We start from the raw sequence: 18,915 nt of genomic DNA, 5'->3' as shown, positions 1-18,915 counted from the left end.
TAGAAGAGAGTTTTTTTTTTTAATGTTGTCACCACAAAGAAATGAATATGCCAAGTGACAGATACTTACGTGCACTTGCTTGTTCATTATATAATATATGCATGCATCACATCATTATTTTATACTCCATAAATATATACTGTTATCATGTGTCATTTAGAAAGAAGTATTCATTAGTCATCCTTCCTTCTGACTCACTGTGACTACCGACTGGTGACTAGACTTGTAGCTGCCGTCTTGGACCCCAGGTACAGAAGATTCACTGAAAATGTTGGGACAATGAGAAAGGGGTGTGACTCCTAGACTGCCTTCTTCCATGTGTTCAAACTTTCTGTCACATGCAGCCAAACCTAATATGTGGCCTGTTTGGAGTTTATAAAAGGTACCCAGGGGAATGAGTCCTAACAGGTAGCATCAGGGGTGCTGTTCCCACAGCCTTCCTTCTGTCATTAATTTGTTCTAGATCAAATGCTTTCCACTGGTTGAAAAGTCACTTTGATTCAGGGGTTACCTCTGCTCAGGTGAAAGCAGCCCCCGCCCTCAGGCTCACACTGTCTGAGTCAGACTTTACCTTGGATTTATATGGGAGTCTATAAGTATGTTCAAAATTGCTCTGACACCAGAAAGTCAAGCTAAATCCACTCGGGGGTGGTCACTAGCTGAAGCTTCAAGGAGCTATGAAGTTGTGGGGTCTAAGGGAAGCACCGTGGTTTAGTGGTTTGAAGGTACAATGTCCCCCTTAGGTGCATGTGTTTGAACACTTGGTCCCTAGCTAGTGGTGCTGTTTTGGAAGGTTGTGGAACCTTTAGGAGGTGGATCCTTGCTGGAGGAAATGGGTCACATTGGGGTGGGGGGCTTGAGGGGGTTAAAGAATTAACCCAGCCCTACTTCCTATTCACTCTTGACTTCCTGTCTACAGGGCAACCTGACAAGTGGCCTCCTGGGCTTCCTGCTCCTGTTGCCATGCCTTCTCTGTCATGATAGACTGTATCATCCTAAAACTAGTCAAAAATAACCGCCCCCCCTTAAATTGTTTCTTCTTAGGACTTTGTCCCAGCAACAAGAAAAATAACTAAAACAAGAATTCTACTCCAGTCTTCTCCTGGGGCAGAGAATGAAAGAGAATTCGAAGTTGACCATCTTCTCCAAGTTGTACAGATGGTTAGATGAGGAAAAAAAACACTGTTCCAACAAGGACCCTGCTCCAGAGGAATGAAAATTGTAAATGCTGCCTTCCTTGAGCTATGCCATCTCCTGTCCATCCCGGCAGGCCACCCCCAACTGGGGGAATTGTCTTGGCTCTGTCTCTGGACTTCAGCAAAACAGCTGCTGTACTGTGACTTCTCCAGGAAGTGGCTTCAGACAAGCAAACCACAGGCACGTAGTAGCAACAGTTTTCCATAATCAAAACCTCACGAAAGGCTGGGGCCAAACTTGTTGCAGGGTGGGAAACAGCAAGTCCTTGGAAGGCGGGAAGATGAAAGAACTTCGTTTGCAGCAGCTCCCAGCCAGACCCTCTTCCCTGCCCTACTTTCACTAAATGGCCTTCCAATCACAAGCAACTTGATTTTTTCTCCTGGAATCTGAGTTGACCTTCTTACCAGAAGGAAATTGCAAGGGCAGCTCATTCCAAACGTTTGAGTTGCAGTTTGATCTGTTTCTTTGCTAATCAAATCACCATGTCTCACCCTCCTCCCACCGCCATGGGAAAAACATGGATGGGATGAAAAGCATTGTGAGGGATAAGGAAACGATAGCATGTGTGAAGAGGTGACAGGAGGAAAAAATGCAGCAAAGTAGAGAGCTCTGATGACCAGAGCTGAGCAGGCAGGCAGCACAGTGACCCAGCTGCATCCTCACACAGCACTTTCTGAGGCCCAGGAGAGGTCACCTGCCTTGGATCTCCACCTGTCTGTCTCTTGGCCCAGACTTCTCTCTGCACATGGAAATGTATACAGCTTCACAATATGTAGGTGTTTACACCACCTTTCAATTTAACTTCTAAAAGGTACAAACAGACTGGAAACCTCAAAGAATGGTATGGCTTACATCAGTATATATTTTGCTTGGACTCATTAATTATTAACTTCTCTTTCCATAATTATATACAAACAAGTATACACATATTTTCCCCTAAACACCTAAAAACCGTAGGTTTTCTAAATACTTCAGAATACATGTAGGAATACATTTTTTTCACAGATAGAGAACAAATATGTAAATCATAGTCCCCCAAATGAATACTCAGCCAGCCATTTAAAATAAGAACTCATGCCGGACGTGGTGGCACACGCCACCCATCCCAGCACTCGGGAGGCAGAGGCAAGTGGATCTCTGTGAATTTGAAGCCATCCTGGTCTACAAAGTGAGTTCCAGGACAGCTGGGGCTACAGGGAGACCCTGACTCAAAAAGACAATAAAATGAAATAAAATAAAATAAATAAAATAAGAACTCATGGCTTGGGAGGTCACATGCTCTAGAGGAGACCCTATTGGTATTACCTAGTTAAATGGACATGGTATCAAACTGCTTCTAAGTGCTTATCTTTCTACCCACAGGTCAGTGGAGTGCTCAGTCCTCATCAGAGAAGTTTCTTTTTGCAGAGGACGTCATGAATACAGAGACTCAAAGTAGGGCAGAGTAAAGAGAAGGCATGACTGTAGAGTACTCAGCCCTAAATGGGACATCTGTATCACAGCCCCTCCCTACACACTCAGGGATCATCACAGAAGAAGAAAGTGGGAAGAGTCTGAAAGCCAGGGCTCGAGAGGACTGTTACAAAGTAGTGTCTTCTGGACATGACAGAGCCATTGCACTCAAGAGCCACAGCAGCTGTGGTTACCTGCAAAGACCTATACAAGATCAACAGTCAACACTTCAGCATCGATAGGGGAGTGGCTCATGAAGCCGCACTTCTAGCTGAGGAGTTACTGGCAGTTGATGGCTGCTAGGAGAAACAGAGTCAGTTTTCTTTAGGGATGTGGCCCCTTGTAGCTCATGTGCCAATGGATGGTCCCACACACATGCACACACAGGAATCACTAACTAGACTCTGGGATATGAAAAGAGGACATGAGGTTGAGAGAGAGACATGGAGGGATTCTGAGGGGAGTTGGATAGGGATATTGGGGGTTGAATGTGATCAAAGCACATTTTATACATGTATGAAAATCTTAATAAATAAGTGATATTTTAAAATTTTTATTCTAGAGTGTATTTGACTATGTCTGGACTGAATTAGGCCAGGAGATTAGGCTTGGTTTCATTACTATCCTCATTTTGCTACCTGAATGTTTTAGGTGACTGTTCCACCTCCGAGTCAGCACAGTCACTGAAGAACAAAACAAGGTTCACGTGTTGAACAGTAACAGAGCTGACTGGTTATCGGCCCATGTACCGATCACTTAGTCATATCCAGTGTGGAAAACAAATCCCTAAAAACCCACACCTCCCATGTATGTCATATAAAGCCTTTTGCAACCCACAAGTGAGTAGATATTTACATCAAAATCATCTAAGTCTCGGGAAATCACAAAAATTTTTGAATTATTTATTTAATAACCACATGATAAGAAGAAGCATTTTGTTACAGCATTAACATAGTCAATAAATGATTTCCAGAGCAAAGGTGCATCTTTTTCAAAATTGGCTATAAATTTTTAGGTTCACAGTTGAATTAATACAGTTATACAATATTGAACTCAGTATAAACCCTATAAGACATAAAATTGAATGAGGTTTTAACCTTTAAAAAAGATCTCCATTTCATTTTAAAATATACTGTTTCATACAGAAAAACTCATTTTTAATGCTACTAACACTTCGATGTTTGCACATGCATCTCTAATCTCTATGTATCTGATTATTACTAGTCACAGTCGGTTACTTATTTTAAGGGGGGGAAAGAGGGTTATACAAGGAACTTTGGGGACAAAGGAAAAGAAGGATCTCAAGAGAGGTGGGACCATAGGAGAAGGGTATTATTAAGGGAGAAATGGGAAAAATGGGGGCACTTTACATGGAGAAACCATGGTGGAAGGGTTAGACAATGCAAGAGATAAATAACGCCTAACTAGTTAAAAAAAAAAAAAAACCAGAGGGAACTATATTAATCAAACAACCTACTGACAAATTATACATACAACTAATTCAAGGAATATAATATATGTCTAGACAAAATTTATCAGAGCACATTTGGTCTTTGCCTAAGCTACATAGCACATGGTAATTAAAAGTACCAGACTGGTGGAAATCACAAAATTTTAAGAAGGTAAAAGAGAAAGAAGATCCTCTAGATGCCAGTACAGAGAAATGCATGACAGGATGTGCAGCAGCTTGTACTGGAAAATGCACTGGCTCGAGGCAGAGCACCTGATGGGCTGATCACAAATCACTTCAGTTCTATAGAAAACAGAACAGCAGTATTTGAGCCCCAGAATTAAGGGAATTCAGCCTCATGCAGACAATGATAGTATTTCTGGTTGCACAATCATGCTAGAATGACAGCTAGCAACTCCTTAATCAGTGTTCCCTACTCCCTCAGAGGCCTGGGAGATAGCATCACTTCCCAGAAGCTGTATCTGAGGAAGAACAGATCGAAGTGCTTCACATGGGATTGCATCTCAGAGAGGTAGATCTGCGATGCTAAAGTAATATACTGCTAGAAGTCTACACTCTATACTTGTCTTTCTGCCATGTAGCCCTTCTCACTAAAAGCACTTCTGCCAGGCATGAAGTTGACCAATTTCTCTCCCAAGCACTCTTGACAAAGAGACATCAGCCCAACTCATGTGGCCACCCATTCAAATCCTCTATTCACACCTTCGGCTCTAAGTAAACCTGGGTGACTCAGTATTCCTAGCAAGCACCCAATGCTTCCCTCACCTTCCTCCTGCCTCAGGTTCTCCCCATGTAGTGCAGAGAAGTTTCCATCCCTATCAGAAGGACAAGTGGAAGCTGTGCCTGCTAGGCCCTGGGCATCCAGGACAAATCTACCCACTTCAGTCTCTCCCTGCTTTGTATTGTATTAGGGGGCTTGCTCTTTGCACAACTCCAGGAGATAAAAAGCTTGAATCTGGTACAGCACGGCATCCCTACTACAAACATAAAGCAATAGAAGTACCCTCAGATACACTGAGTAACTTGCACAGGAGCACAGACCTAACGGGGATAATAAAGCAGGGTGTAAACCCAAATCTCAACAGCCCTCAGCCTTGGTATCCACTCTCCACTCTGAAGAGGCATCAACACCTGGCATCAGATGGGGTTCCAAAATTTACTCAGTCTTCCTAGCATCCTCTATAGATGGTCAAACTTGTCCTCTTAAAAGATGGGATATTTCCCATCTTAGGATTAATGTATCTGAAACTTTTCTGTCCTTTCAGAGTCCAAATTTGTCACCCCCAAACATTCATTGGTCAGATTCTGTCACCTGGAGCTACTCAGAGGAAGCTTGTCTACACCTTTGAGTAGTTCTGGGCCTCAGTGAACCTGTTCAGAAAACACAGTGGGAAACACACAGGAACAGAAAGCGGAAACTCTGCTTCCTCTGTGGCAGCGACATGGCTGAGGGCAGGACACATCACACGTGTGAGACTCATTCTCATCTGTAAAAAGGACCCATTTCAGGATAGACGTGTGTGTGTGTGTGTGTGTGTGTGTGTGTGTGTGTGTGTGTGTGTGTGTGTGTGTGTGTGTGTGTGTGTGTATGTGTATGTGTGAAGGATGGCGTATAAAGAGGTGGGAGAAGGTAGTGCTCCCCAGCATTTTATAGAAGCAGACTCAGATATTTGATGGGTAAGAAGCATTGTGAGGCCCCACAGCTGGCAGACCTGAGTGAGAAGTCACAGGGTCCACCCTCGACATTCTGCCTGTTTCCTGCTTTTGTTCCACCTCATAGCCTCAGAATTTTGTGGCACCATAGTCAGTAAGTTAACTCACACTAGGTACTATACTAGAAATGTATGCAGTGCTGCCTAATGGATCAGCAAGTTCATGTGCATAAATCTAAATTATAGAAATATGTTTAACAAAAACACAGAAAGACACAGATTTAAATGCTGGTCAGGGGTGTAAGTTTTCTGATGCCTTCTCTCAGGCTGACCCCAGTGATGGAGTCCTTAAGCTCATAGAATGAAGGCTGGAACTGGCCTCCGTCCTCACTCTGCAATTTACTGGCTATGTGATCTTGGGCAACCACAGAGTCAATTACACAATCTGGGTCACAGTTTCTTCATCTCTGGAAATACAAAGGGTGTGCTGGTCAGACCTCCCTACCGTATAGAAAACCCAATATTCTAAGCTAATATTGATTTGAGCACAGGCTTTGCTCATGGCTATAATTTCCATTTCTAAAGTATTAATGTGGGGGGGCTTCAGACAAATATTGAACCAAGCCACCTCACTTCCTGTAGTCAGCAAAGCACAGAGCCAACACTCAGGACTTAGGAGTTCTCCTTGGCATTGGAGTTCTAGCTCTCTTGGACCGCTGTTAGGTGATACTAACTAGTAATTGGGAGCTCTGCTGGCATTGGTACTGAGGTCCGGCTGCTAGCACACACAACACCCTTCAGACCAAATGTGGATTTCCAACTCTTGTAACCCGAGTGTTGGAAACAACTCAAATATTTGAATAGCAAGTCATTCAGACATCTTGCCTATCTGAAATCTAACACAGTTAGGAGAAACAAGGACAGAGAGATTCAAACAGCTGAAACAGAGCCAGTAGGACCTCAGCACAAGGGTGTGTGTACTTACAGCAGCAGAGCAGAAGCCTTCCTCTGACACGCTTTCTCTGTATGCATGAGCATGGCTACTTCTGCAGAGCAGTAGGTTGTATTTTCCAGCTGTCCACGTTCATATCTCCCGTCCTTCATAGTCTTCTATATGGTTACCATTCAGTCTGCCACCAAGAGGAGGAGTACAGCTCACCTCCCTTGAATGTGGACAGGCCTGTAACTCACGTGTGACTAGAAGAATGCAGCAGAAGGGCTACTGTATGGACTCTGAAGCTGCATCAGGAAGATCCATGCAGCTTCTATCCGGCATCCTTGTGATGCTAGCTTTACAGAAAACCACCCTGGAGGCAGCCTGACTGCCCCAGAAAGCCCATGTGTTAGGGGGTCCAATAGGACTGTAAGCAACCTCTAAATCCCCACAAAGCCATCACCCATTTGAGTGAAGTCATCTTAGACTCTCCAGACAACTCTATTCACCAGCCAAGAACCACTGTTTGAACTCACTCGAACTACATGGCACAGAAGAATTGCCTAGTTCTTCTCAAGTGCATGGCCTATGTGATTTATGAATTATCACGGGATGTAGGTTTGTTTTGTTTCATCTTGTTTTGTGACAGAGTCTTACCACACATCCCTGGTGGACCTGAAACTCACTATGGAGACCAAGTTGGCCTCAAACTTGCAGAGATCCACCTGCCTCTACCTCTTGAGTGCTGGGATTAAAGCATGCACTGCCAAGCCTGATTAATAATGGTTATTTTAATTTTTTATTATTTTTATTTTATGTATATGACTGTATTGCCTCATGTATGTAAGTGTACCTATGTCATGCAATGCCCATGGAGGCCAGAAGAGGCATCAGATTCCCCCTAAAACTAGAGATTCAAATGGTCATTAGCCACCATGTGGGTGCTGGGAATCGAACCCCAGTCCTCTGCAAGAGCAGTCAGAACTCTTAACCACTGAACCATCTCTCCAATCCAAATGGTGGCTATTTTAAGCCACTACATTTTGGTATGATTTTCATGGAGCAAAGGTTGACTAGAATACTCGCTCAAAAGCAGATTTGAGGAATGGCTGGTTTTATGGCAGGGTAGAGCTTTTTGCAGTAGCTGCAATTATTCCGGCTTTGGAGAGGGCTTTTTGCGGCACTGTCCAATATTTACCTGCCTCTGCATCCTACCAACTTTGGTGCTTGTTGTATTAAAGACTCAGTCCTCCTGGCCATTGGCACATGGTTCCTTTGTCTCAGAACCCGCATGTGGATTTTGGTAAGTTTATCTGATCAGCCCCAATGTGTGTGGTGGTTGGAGCAGAAAGGAGTCTTCGGGAGAGATGGCCTTAGCAGTTGAATGTAACTTGTCACCACAGGAGGCAGGAGTTTCATCCACTTAATCCATTTATAGTGTTTAGTAGTAAAGCCTTTGGGAAATGATTAAATCATTAAAGTAAAGGCTCCATGACTGAATTCTTATGGCTTTATAGGAGAGAGAAGGAGAGAGAGAGAGAGAGAGAGAGAGAGAGAGAGAGAGAGAGAGAGAGAGAGATTGAGAGAGAAATTAGAGGTAGCTAAAGTGGGAAATAACCGATAGAAGAAAGTGAACACTTCAATCAACAGCAATTGACTGCCCAGTAGCAAAGAGACAGGGGAAGAACTGACACAGCTGGAAAAGCCAAAGTGGACCACCATCTGGGGCCCCAGAGAGCAGAACCAACATGCCCCTCCCTGTTACTGTGCCCCACTAACAGCATCAGGTTGTAAGACCACGAAACCGCCGAGGCTTCCAGTGATACCGTGAATCATAAAGAACTGTTCAAACGTTGTTCCGTCTCTCTTCCTCTAGGATGGAGCATGACATATTTTTTAAGGTAATATTGTAACTACTTTCCAGTGTTTCCTTCTTGCTATCCTTGTCCTAATGTTTTACCAAGATGGCTCCAGTAAGGGGGAAACATAATGTACTGTTTAGAAAGGAGGAAAGAAAGTGGGTTAGACAGGGAGGACAGTCTTTCCCAGTAGGAAGGACAAGTAGAAGACAAATGTCCTTTAGGGACCAAGGTAAAGGGAAGAGCTGGAAGAGGAAGCAGGTAGCAGTCCTACTTAACCTGTGTTTAAAACTCGAAAGCACAATGAGAGTGGGGTTATTTTAAAACTCAACTGAAAGAACTTTTGCTCCACTCCAAAGGGGGCTCTGTATAGGAATCCCCCCGGGAAGTCCAAGTGCTTCTACTCAGTTGGAGGTGGCAGGAAAGAAAGGCAATAATGTTATGCTATATCTACAGAAGAGATGCTAGGGTTTGGTTTTGGTCCTTGAGCGAGATCAGTGCTTCCAGTGGAGAAGGAGAGGTAAATGGGGCTGGGATGGGGCTACATTTATGAAAGACCAACTGACCAAGAGGTGAAGCTACAGTCAAGAAGGAGCCAAAGGGCCAGATGAGGAAACAGGATTCACTGTTGGTAGATACCCACTTTGCCAAGATGCTGAGCTCTCCTCCCTCCGCTGCTCCAGCTTTCTTGGTTCTCCCCAACATCCTGAAGATCCAACAATAGATACCACAGTATCCATTCCAACTGGTTGGTGCAGGACCTCCATTGATTGCTAGTTATTTTGGGTATTACCAGTCAGAACTGCGGAAGAAACAAGATTCATGTCCAAATGCAGAGGACCTATGGAGCCAGTCGGAAGCAGCGAGGACAAGTTGGCCAGAACAGTGCTCTCACACAGCTTAGCCATCAGACTTTGGATTTTCTCAGCCATAGAGCTAAGCAGTAGTGACCTTATGACCAGGCAGATGCATAGAGAGCTCTAAGGAAACTAATGAAGACCCGCAGGCCAGCAGGTATATATCGACCACACTCTCCATCAGTATTTGGGAATGCCTACAAGAAGAAGGCTTCAAGAACGGGTCAGATGAGAAACTAGAACTGAGTATCCACTCAAAGAAATCTGATGAACCAAAAGGGGCAGATGTGAAGCATCTGCAATAGAGATAGCACATAGTAGCAGACTGAATTTCCCTTCCCTGGTGGAAAGGGGACTCAGAAGCCAAGTGAGAGTCTTCCTACAAAACTGAATTAAGATATATTGAGAGGACAATGATCTGCAGCAGTATAAAGTTTCTCCATGTGGTACCTATTGCAGAAATAGTTCCTTCCAAAATTGTTAGGATGTCAGGACAGAACTATTCTCTGAAAAATGTGCCCACCTAGAATGGCCTGTTCTCTGAGGATCACCAAGGACAGCCACTATCCTGAGTCCTATGTGCAGAGTATCTATGAGAAAAAAGAAAGGCAAGAATGCCCCTCCACACACACCAGAAAAAAAAATCAAACTGAAGAACCTAAGAACTTTTTATCTACACTATGTGGGAAAATCCCTTGGCATAAAAAACCCTGTCTTTGGCTTAAAGTCAGTTCAGACTCACTGGGTTTCCACCAGCCACAAAAGTACCACTCCAAAAAGTGGACTCTCCCCAAAAGCTGTACATTTAACATAAATGTCCCCATTCCCACATTCAGCCCTCTGGCTTCTCTTGGCCAGCAGCCAACCCCACCAGCATGTGCCAATGGTGAGAACAGCTCTATTAAGCTTACAGTCTGAAATCCTGGGTTACAGCCATTGCAGCTAACCTAACTGAACAATGTAACCATGGTAGCTACAATGTACTCATTCACCAATGTCTGGGTCTGTCTCACTTTGGGGCACTAAGAGTTTCTCTTCTTTGAATCCCTGAAGCTTGACACACCACTGGTAGGAACACATTGATTTCCAGGCCTACTCAATTCACAACTGGTGCTCCCCATTCCAACGCTCTATTCTCTGGCCATGGTGAACACTGAGCTTTTATGTATTACTGTTGCCATTATAGCATAGCTTGATGTCCTGACAGGCTGAGATCTACTAAGATCCAGCTAGTGATTCATTTGTTTTTCCTGCTTTGTCAGACTCAGTAGGTGTGAGTAGAGGCCCAAGGACTTAAATTTCTAGTATGTTCTCAGCTGCTGTTAAAGCCACTGGTCCAAGGACTACACTTTGAAAACCACTTCCTGAGGACATGAGGAAGTTTTGAGTCCAGTAACAAACCTGTGGGATATTATCAACACATACACCCAGCATGTCAAAACAACATGAATTCAGCAGATGGTATTTGTAGAGCCTGTTTTGAACATGGCCTGTGTCCTGGAGAAGTCATGATGAACAATCAAAGTCTGGCTCAGTTGACCGACAATGATGAGATAGCATGAGCAAGACATCAACTGATACTCTCTAAGCTACTGAGGTGTTTTAGGTTACCACTGCATTGAAACTTGGATTGGCATGTCCAGTAGTCAAAAAGAAAGACAGGGGCATAGCATCTGTTTTCTATTGCTGTGATACCAGTGATCACACACTCAACCCCATCTGTTTTAAGTCTAATGTCTAGGCTCAGCTCAGATGGTATCTCTGCTTAGAGTTCCACATGATTCAAGTCAAAGATCACATGACCTAAGCTCCCTCTTTGAACCTGGAGTCCTCTTCCAAAATCACATGATAGTTGTAATGGGAAAACTGAAGTCCCTACTTTTTATCCACTGGGGGCCAGGTCTCAAAGACCACCCAGTTTCTTGTCCCAAAGTCCACCTAGTTTCTTGTCCCATGATCCTCTCCACAATAGGACAGTTTGCTTCTTTAAGGCCAACAGAACATCTGCTGCAAATCTCTCTGACCTCTTGACTCTGACCCTCTTATAAAGAGCTAGGCACTTATGTCAGGCTTACCAAATACATTCTTTCTTTTGATTAATTTTAAGTCAACTGACTGAGAGCCTAAATTATACCCATATAATTCCTTCAACCTTACCATATAAGGTAATCTAAGTCATAACTGTCCAATCTAAGTCGTCCATCCTATTCACATAGTCTAGCCTCACACAACGGGAAAGGATTATACAAGGGCATGAATCAATGGGTCTCATTCTACAGTTCTGCCTATTACACATGTGTAAAACATTTTGATGACTATTTCCTCTAGGAAATTTAAGATCCACCCAATGCCTTACACTTACTTACGTCTCCCTTACTCTCAAGTAAGGTCTCTTTCCGAATTCTTTAAAGCCTGGTTACTCAGAGTATGATCCTCTGACTAGCAACATGAACAATGATGCTTGTGAGAAATGCAGACTCTCAGCCCTACATCAGATCTAAGGAATCAAGATCACCTTCACGTTTTCAGGACTCCCAAGGGATGCAAGAAACATTGACTGGAAAAGGCCCTTGTCCCCAGATAACTCTCTCTCAGACTCACCACTAGCCATCTTCCAATGAAATAGCCCTCAAATTAGGGTTCCCAGACAGTTCCTGTCTAAGATGCAAGTCCATGGGCCCACACCCACACCGGCTGAATCTGAAAATCCGTGTAGGTCGAGGAATCTGTACTGTAGGCACTTCTGATGAAGGAACAAGTCTGAGCGCCTATGGGCAGAGGCACTGTCATGATGTCATGATTAAGTGTCTCCTCATGGGAAGCAGGTGGTAGCAACACAAAAAAGCTCCCTGAGTCAGTTCCCCTTGCACCTCTTCAGCTCTACTGTAGCAGAGGCAGAGTCTGTTATACCTGGGTATGGGAGGAGGGAATGAACTCTGCATGGGATGGCTCAACTCTGGGTATCAAACAGTTGGACTTTGGAGGGTGAGCTGGAAGTGAGGAGGGTAGAGGAAGCACAGGACAATTGACATAGCATACCCAATCAATGAGGGGCCCGGGAAGACACTCTTCTGTGCTTATACCTATGGGAACACCACACTGATCAGAGAGAAAGCCTCTTGGAAAAGCAAAGGCAGAGGAGGGTGAGTCTGATGAGCGGTAGGATGGATCACCGGGGTGGGGGGTAGCATTCCACTGCAGACAGAACACAGGGAGGGACTGGGAAGGGTAGGTCACTCTACTTCCTCAGTTTACTCAGTAGGAAATCCAGAGAGAGGCCTAAGACCACCATATGTGAAGAGACTGAGGGCAGGGCCCAAGGGGCTGGGGTTCACAGAGGAAAAGCCTCCAAAAGGGAGTGGGGACTCAGAAGAGGGGACTTCAAATAGCAAGGACATTTATATAGCATATCTCTGTGCCAGGTGCTGTCCTAAGTGCTTTAGATGACTCAAGGTCGTTGACTGTGAAGATCTCTGATTGCAAATGGAGAAAGGGGGGGCACTAAGAGGGTAAATCATATGCCATCACACAACCAGAAAGAGACAAAGCTGAACTCAGGCCACTAGCCTCCGGGACATACAGGCTCTTGAGAGCCTGCCTGGGAGCTCAGGTGTTTGAGAAAGCTACCTTTGCTTTAAAGAAACAAAGACTCCACACTAAGAAAGTCCCCTGAGCCTTCCAAGAAAGAAATGCTGTACACTCGGCCCCACTGGCTCAGTCTCTCCTGAGGTAAGAACCCATCCACTTCCTCAAGGTAGATTCCACAACCCGTTTGCTGTTGCCTGTAAGTTGTAGATGGTCCTTAGGAACTCTCCGATCCAGGCCCCTTTTTAACAGAGAAATTGAATCAGAGAAAGGTGAAGGAGAGCTGAAAGTGACCTTTACCTAGGTATAGAACCTCACTGATGAGAAAGGTCACCCAGAAATGAGAAGACTTGCCTGAGGTCCCATTAAAAATGGATCCTGGTGTTCTGGCCCCAGGTCTCTCTCCCTGCCTCTATCAAGCTTCTTACCTGCAGCTCTGCATTCCTGCACCTTACAGCTTCTTGCCTGGGGAAGACTGCCAGGCCAGACTTTCACCTTCAGTGGCAGCTCAGCGTCCCTACAGGGATTTATACCCTCCTGCCTGCTGAGATTTCCTAACGGGGCTGTGCCACCCGCTCCAACTGGGTGGCGGTAGACACACCTTTTTCCTCCTCACAGGGAGCCCCCAGCTCACAGTGCTGTGTGCATACATGCTTAACAGATGGGGAAGTGGCCTAGGAAACTCTGAGTTTCCCTATTTTTTATGTGACTGTTTAAAATGACGTACTTCCAGCTGAGAATGTATTTTAAAGTGATGTTGGTTTTACAGTGAGGAGTGAGCTATAAATTTTGGATCAGGTCAAACAAGTTACACAAGTGGAATTTCACCAAAACAGTTGGATGTTGGTTTGAAATCCAAGCATAGTCGCATTACAGAGATACCTTATGAGAGATGGCCCCTATTCCTACCCACAAGGAATTCTTCTGGGATCTAAGGAAGGTTAAGCTCAGGGGTTTGTTTTAGGCTTTTTGGTTTGGCTATGGGTTGTTTTCAGTCACACATGAGCTTTTCATTGATAAGTGATGAAATGAGTTGATTTTGATTTTTAAAAAATTCTTTAAATTTCCAGTTGTGAAATTTATCTAAAAATTAGTTTCTGTTCTCATAGAAATGTCTCCTTAACCACCACCCTCAACAGGCCCAAAAGGTACTGAACTTGTTCCTCTTTCACACACAAGTCATCTCCACACAGAGAAAGGGACAGAGCCCAACCAAGAAGCTTCTGACCTGCAGTTGCCACATGTTCTCCATGTCGCCCAGGGCTCTGGCAGGCCATACCATGCATGGGGGCCAACTTGAGTTCTGTCTCTCAGCACCCCACCTCACTGATTCATCCTCCCCTGCCTCCCAACAAGACCTCAACGATCTCATGGTCCAACACTCTGTTCTAATCAGGAAGTCAGATGAGAGAACGTGAGGCTCTGACCATGCCCCCCTCAGACCCCTTCCAGCATGCCAGCCCTGTGCAGTCCCCACCGACCCCTGAGCCTCTGCTGTGCAGTGCCACTCAGTATACACAGAGGTATACTTAGATTCCCCTGTTGGCAGATAGAAAAGAATGCTTTGAAAAAAAAATTGTCCTTTAAAAGACAGTACAGCAAATAATAATTATAAATAATGACAAAAAATAATGGAAGAAACAACAGCAAAAAAACAACTCATGTTTTTAATCCTAGTGACATTTTTGGCCTTGTTTATTCAGCTCTTCCCAGTCTTACAGGTAAATGGGTCAGTACAGAAACTTTTAAAGTGAAATCTTAAGAATTTCATAACCAGAGTAAAAGTCTCAAAGCCAAAAGGCTGTCAACTCCAGTCTTATCCTTTTGGTAACAGGGAAGGTAGTTCTTAGGGATAAAAACTCAGGACGAGTAAATACTATCTGAGAAAAATAAACTATTAGAGCCAGATGGAAATTCAAAGATAGCTAAATCCATCCTCAAAGTTGAAAAAGAACAAACTGAGGTCCATGCCGTTTGGGAGGCCATGGATGAGATGGCTGTGTTAATTTAACGGGGTATATAACTTCATATTAGGTAATGTCTTATGAAAGTTATAATCACCACAAAAAATAGTTTGTTGGGAAAAGGGTAAATGTTACATTATATCCATGTTTATTTTTTCCAAGAATTAGTAAGAGAATATTGGTTTTGTTCCATAAGATTGATATGGTAAGGTTGAAGCCTGAGCCATAAATTTGGAGTCAAGTCAAACAAGTTTCAAGGGTGGAAATTCACCTCAACAGGAAGGTTTCCCTCAATGCCATCATCATCCCAGAATAAAGGGCATAGTCCTCACATCTGACCTACCTTCCTTGGGATTCTCTTCACTCACTGACACAGGCAACCCACAGCTTAATACAGCCCCAGAGGGGAAGCAAGAGCATGCAACTGCCCTTGTCCACACTCAAGTGTAACTGCTGGTCTTGTGATCTATAAGAGGAATTTACATAGCCTTACTTTCTGTCTATGGAAAATCTTGATCACAGAGTCATAGGGTTGCTTAAATAATTCTTTCAAGTGCAAAAGCTCAAAGTAGTAGTCACCCAGGAATAAGTTCCAAAGCCGCTGTAGGACCCATGGGATAGTGACTGTTTCTCCTGTATCCTTTCATCCTCCATTCACAGCCCTACCAGCAACAGAATGTTCAGCTCCCCCACTCCAGCAGTTGATGGTAAATGAATAAGGGCTTCACAAAATCCCCTGAGCTGGGGGATGAAGGCCCCCGTCATGCTTGTTCAAAGACTGAAGCAATGATTCATCCTCTTTCAGACCCAAGGAGACCTTTACAAAGTCTCTTCAGGCTCAGAATTCAATAGCATCCCCTGAAAACCCTGTGTTTTCCCTTTCTTGAGATGTGCAGGTCATGGGATGGAGGAAAGTGAGCAGGAAGAGCGAGTATGTCAGCCACTAACATCATGAAGTGTCCCCAGTTTAAGGGGAAAGTCTTAACTCCAGATACTTTGGTACATTGTTCTCACAATTCATTTGTGCTTATCAAGCCAGAATTCTACAGTTTTATGGGAAAATACATTACCATTGAACACCTAGGATAAATTTCACAATAAAATCTCATACACTCGAGACTTCTAAGGCCTACTCTGGTCAGCTGGACAACAATAGAAAAATTCTGCATCATATTCATAGAGGCAAGAGAAAAGCTATTCTTCCCCATTAGTACTTGCAAATTAACAATCGAAGGTGGCGATAAGGACTCAGCAGTTAAGAGTGCCTGCTGCTCTTGCAGAGACTGGAGTTTGATTCCCAGCACCCGCATCAGGTGGTTCACAACTGTCTGTAGCTTCATCTCTAAGGGATCTAACCTTCCACAGACACCTGCACGTGCACACACACACACACATACACACACAATTTTAAAAAATTGCTTAATTTAAAAAAGTGAACTATGGGCAATGCTGGGTCCCTGCTGGGGTCCCTGGGACAGCCTCTCTGTCCTGGCCTTTTCCAGCCTCTGGGGGCCTTCTCACTCCTGGACTGTAGCTCTGAGCACATATCACCCTCTTTCTTCTTTGGCTATTTTTGAGATGAGGATATAAACACTTCTGGCTTCATTATTTATAAGCTCAAAAGTTCTTTCCAGTTTTCATGGTGCTTGCTTTATAATTCCAAACAGAAACAAAAAAGTGGGTCTGGCCAGCGTGCTGGCACATGCCTGAAGTCCTAGCTACTTGGAGGCAGGAAACAAGAGACTTGCTCAAGCTCAGGAGTTTAAAACATAGAAAAACACATTTAAAAAGAAAGACTCTGTAAGTTTTATTAGAATGCCACCGATCCTTTCACATTCCAGGTTAAGGTTGTCTAGAAAGTGGAAACAAAATATGCATAGAGTTTTGAGATTTTACAGATTTCACTCTGCTGCTCAAAGCATTCCAGGCTTCACTGAGGAAAGATTTTCTGTTCCAGTCTTCCCTTCAGCTTCCTTCTCAGCATTTTGGTTCCCAAGAGGCAAACTGAAAAAGGATGGGAATTAATGTAGACCAGGCTTAACACTGACTGCCTCTGGCTACTCTCCCGCCGACCCTTCCCCCGCCACACACAGGACCCAGGACTGGATGTAAGGGCAACTCACATCCCATCTTAATGCCTACTGTCCCTCCAAAGAGCACCCAGCACCAGTTAGCACCAAGACCCTGAATCAATTCAACCAAATCTTCCCTCCACTTCTGGGCTTCCAGTGGCTCCAGAAGGTCTTACTCTGATCAGAACCCACTGCTTCCTTTGCATGTGCCAAAAACTATTTGACAGAGAGATGCTCCAAAGAAAATAAATTTAAGAATGGACACAGGGTAGTGATGCACGTGTCCTAGTAAACAATGTGGAAATTTAAGGAAGTTAAGGCAAGGGGAGCTTTTAAAGGGAAACGAGAATAGGGGTTGCATAAGGTATTGTGAAATAATAATCCTTGGCCGCAGGTTCAGTAGCAAGGGTGATTCAGATCAAACAGGAAGTTGTTGGGCAGAAGCATTTGTGTGTGTGTGTGTGTGTGTGTGTGTGTGTGTGTGTGTGTGTGTAAGGTTGTGGTGGCCTTTGTGCAAAGCCATGATTCAGAAAGTTCTTTTGAGACACCTCTGATTGAGTCATTTGTGCCTGGGACCCCTTCTTCACACCATTCACACATTCATATATTTATTTATTGTGATTTGTGTGGTTTGCATTTGACAAAAGTGATTCAATTTTGGTTCAATAACTTTCATATGCAGAATGCAGGCCCCTTGGCCTTGCTTTTCTGTCTACTTGGTCTGTCTAGAAGGAAACCCTGGGAGAAGCTGACCACTGACAGGCTGCCTACTGAGGCGGACCCACATTGTCCACTCTAGAGGAGGCATGAAAAAGTTCCTTATCTTTAGAACCAGAAAATGAGGAGATTTTCTCATGATGGAGAGTCTAATCATAACTCATTGACTCCTCTCAGCATCTTTTAGAAGAAAAATTACTGAATAATTGAATTGACATGACTCAAAATAAGGCTGATACAAAAAAAAAATTAGATGACATCTGTACTCCAGGACTCCAGATATGTAGTGGTATATGTGCGTGCCTGCGTGTGTGCATGCGTGTGCATTGTGTATTCGTGGGGGTTTCGCTTGTGAATTGTAGCCTTTTTTTCTCTGCAGAACTGTGCTCTGCCTCCCACCACCCCTGCCTAACCAGTCCTTACCACTTCCACATATACTTGGCAAGGCTGTCAACAGGGGAGAAGAGAAACCCATCAAAAATTTGAAACTCTCTACACGTTAAAAATTGAAGACCCAAGCCAAAGCAATGCGACAAGTATCGGTCTTTATTTTTATAGTTTACATTTCGAATCTGCTTTAGAATTCAAGCAGACTTCATGGGTCTAATTCATTTGAAGACACTCAAAATCACATTCTGAAATTTTGTGTGAATGAGTCTTGGGTCAGTGGTATTTGTTTACCCTCTCTCAACCCCCTGACTACCCATCATATCAGATCCCTGGCTTCTCTACCACCTTCCAACTTCAGGACATTTTTCCCCTGGAACTCTGAGGCCTGCTATACTTCCTAATGCTCTGAGTCACACACAGGACCTTTCAATTTTCTCAGCTCTTGTCAACACCTTGTACTTCTAAAGAGCAGTAACTCTGTAGGCCCCAGAGCCCCTGGTGCCTTCGTAACATGCATTGTGCTATATAAGCCTCACATGAACTCCACTTACATACCCTAACATGCTAGCCTTGCTCCCATATATACAGGCTTCATGCAGGACCCCAACTCCTATTTGTTGCCTTCAAAGCCCTTGTCATCTCCAAGGACAGGCTGTCATGAGCAGGTTCTGTGCATTGGTTCAGCGCTTAGACAGTTTCAATGAAGTCAGCCACAGAGAGGAATCCGGGTTCCTCCAGCATCCCATCACGCCAGCTTTCACAGGA

The 18,915-nt window shown here is 44.1% G+C and overlaps 1 protein-coding gene across 3 annotated transcripts in view; it reads right to left on the bottom strand.

The window, feature by feature from the left end:
• Il1r2 (interleukin 1 receptor type 2) overlaps window positions 1-13,540 on the bottom strand; it is a 39,920-nt gene extending 26,380 nt beyond the window's left edge. The window contains exons 1-2 of one of the 3 annotated variants that reach the window (XM_029569778.1): window positions 13,436-13,528; window positions 6,758-6,902 (exon numbers count right to left, since the gene is read on the bottom strand). In XM_029569778.1, the coding sequence (XP_029425638.1) occupies window positions 6,758-6,876 (119 nt within the window). In that variant the 5' untranslated portion in view covers window positions 6,877-6,902; window positions 13,436-13,528. Of the gene's footprint in view, window positions 1-6,757; window positions 6,903-13,435 lie in introns of all 3 variants that reach the window. The other 2 variants (XM_029569777.1, XM_008845904.3) reach the window with 2 other exon arrangements.
• Between the last annotated feature and the right edge of the window lie 5,375 nt (window positions 13,541-18,915).

The sequence above is a fragment of the Nannospalax galili genome, unplaced genomic scaffold (genome assembly GCF_000622305.1).
Source record: "Nannospalax galili isolate Female #2095 unplaced genomic scaffold, S.galili_v1.0 scaffold182, whole genome shotgun sequence".
In the NCBI taxonomy this organism is placed as follows: Eukaryota; Metazoa; Chordata; class Mammalia; order Rodentia; family Spalacidae; genus Nannospalax; species Nannospalax galili.
This window is presented reverse-complemented; position numbering and strand designations above follow the sequence as displayed.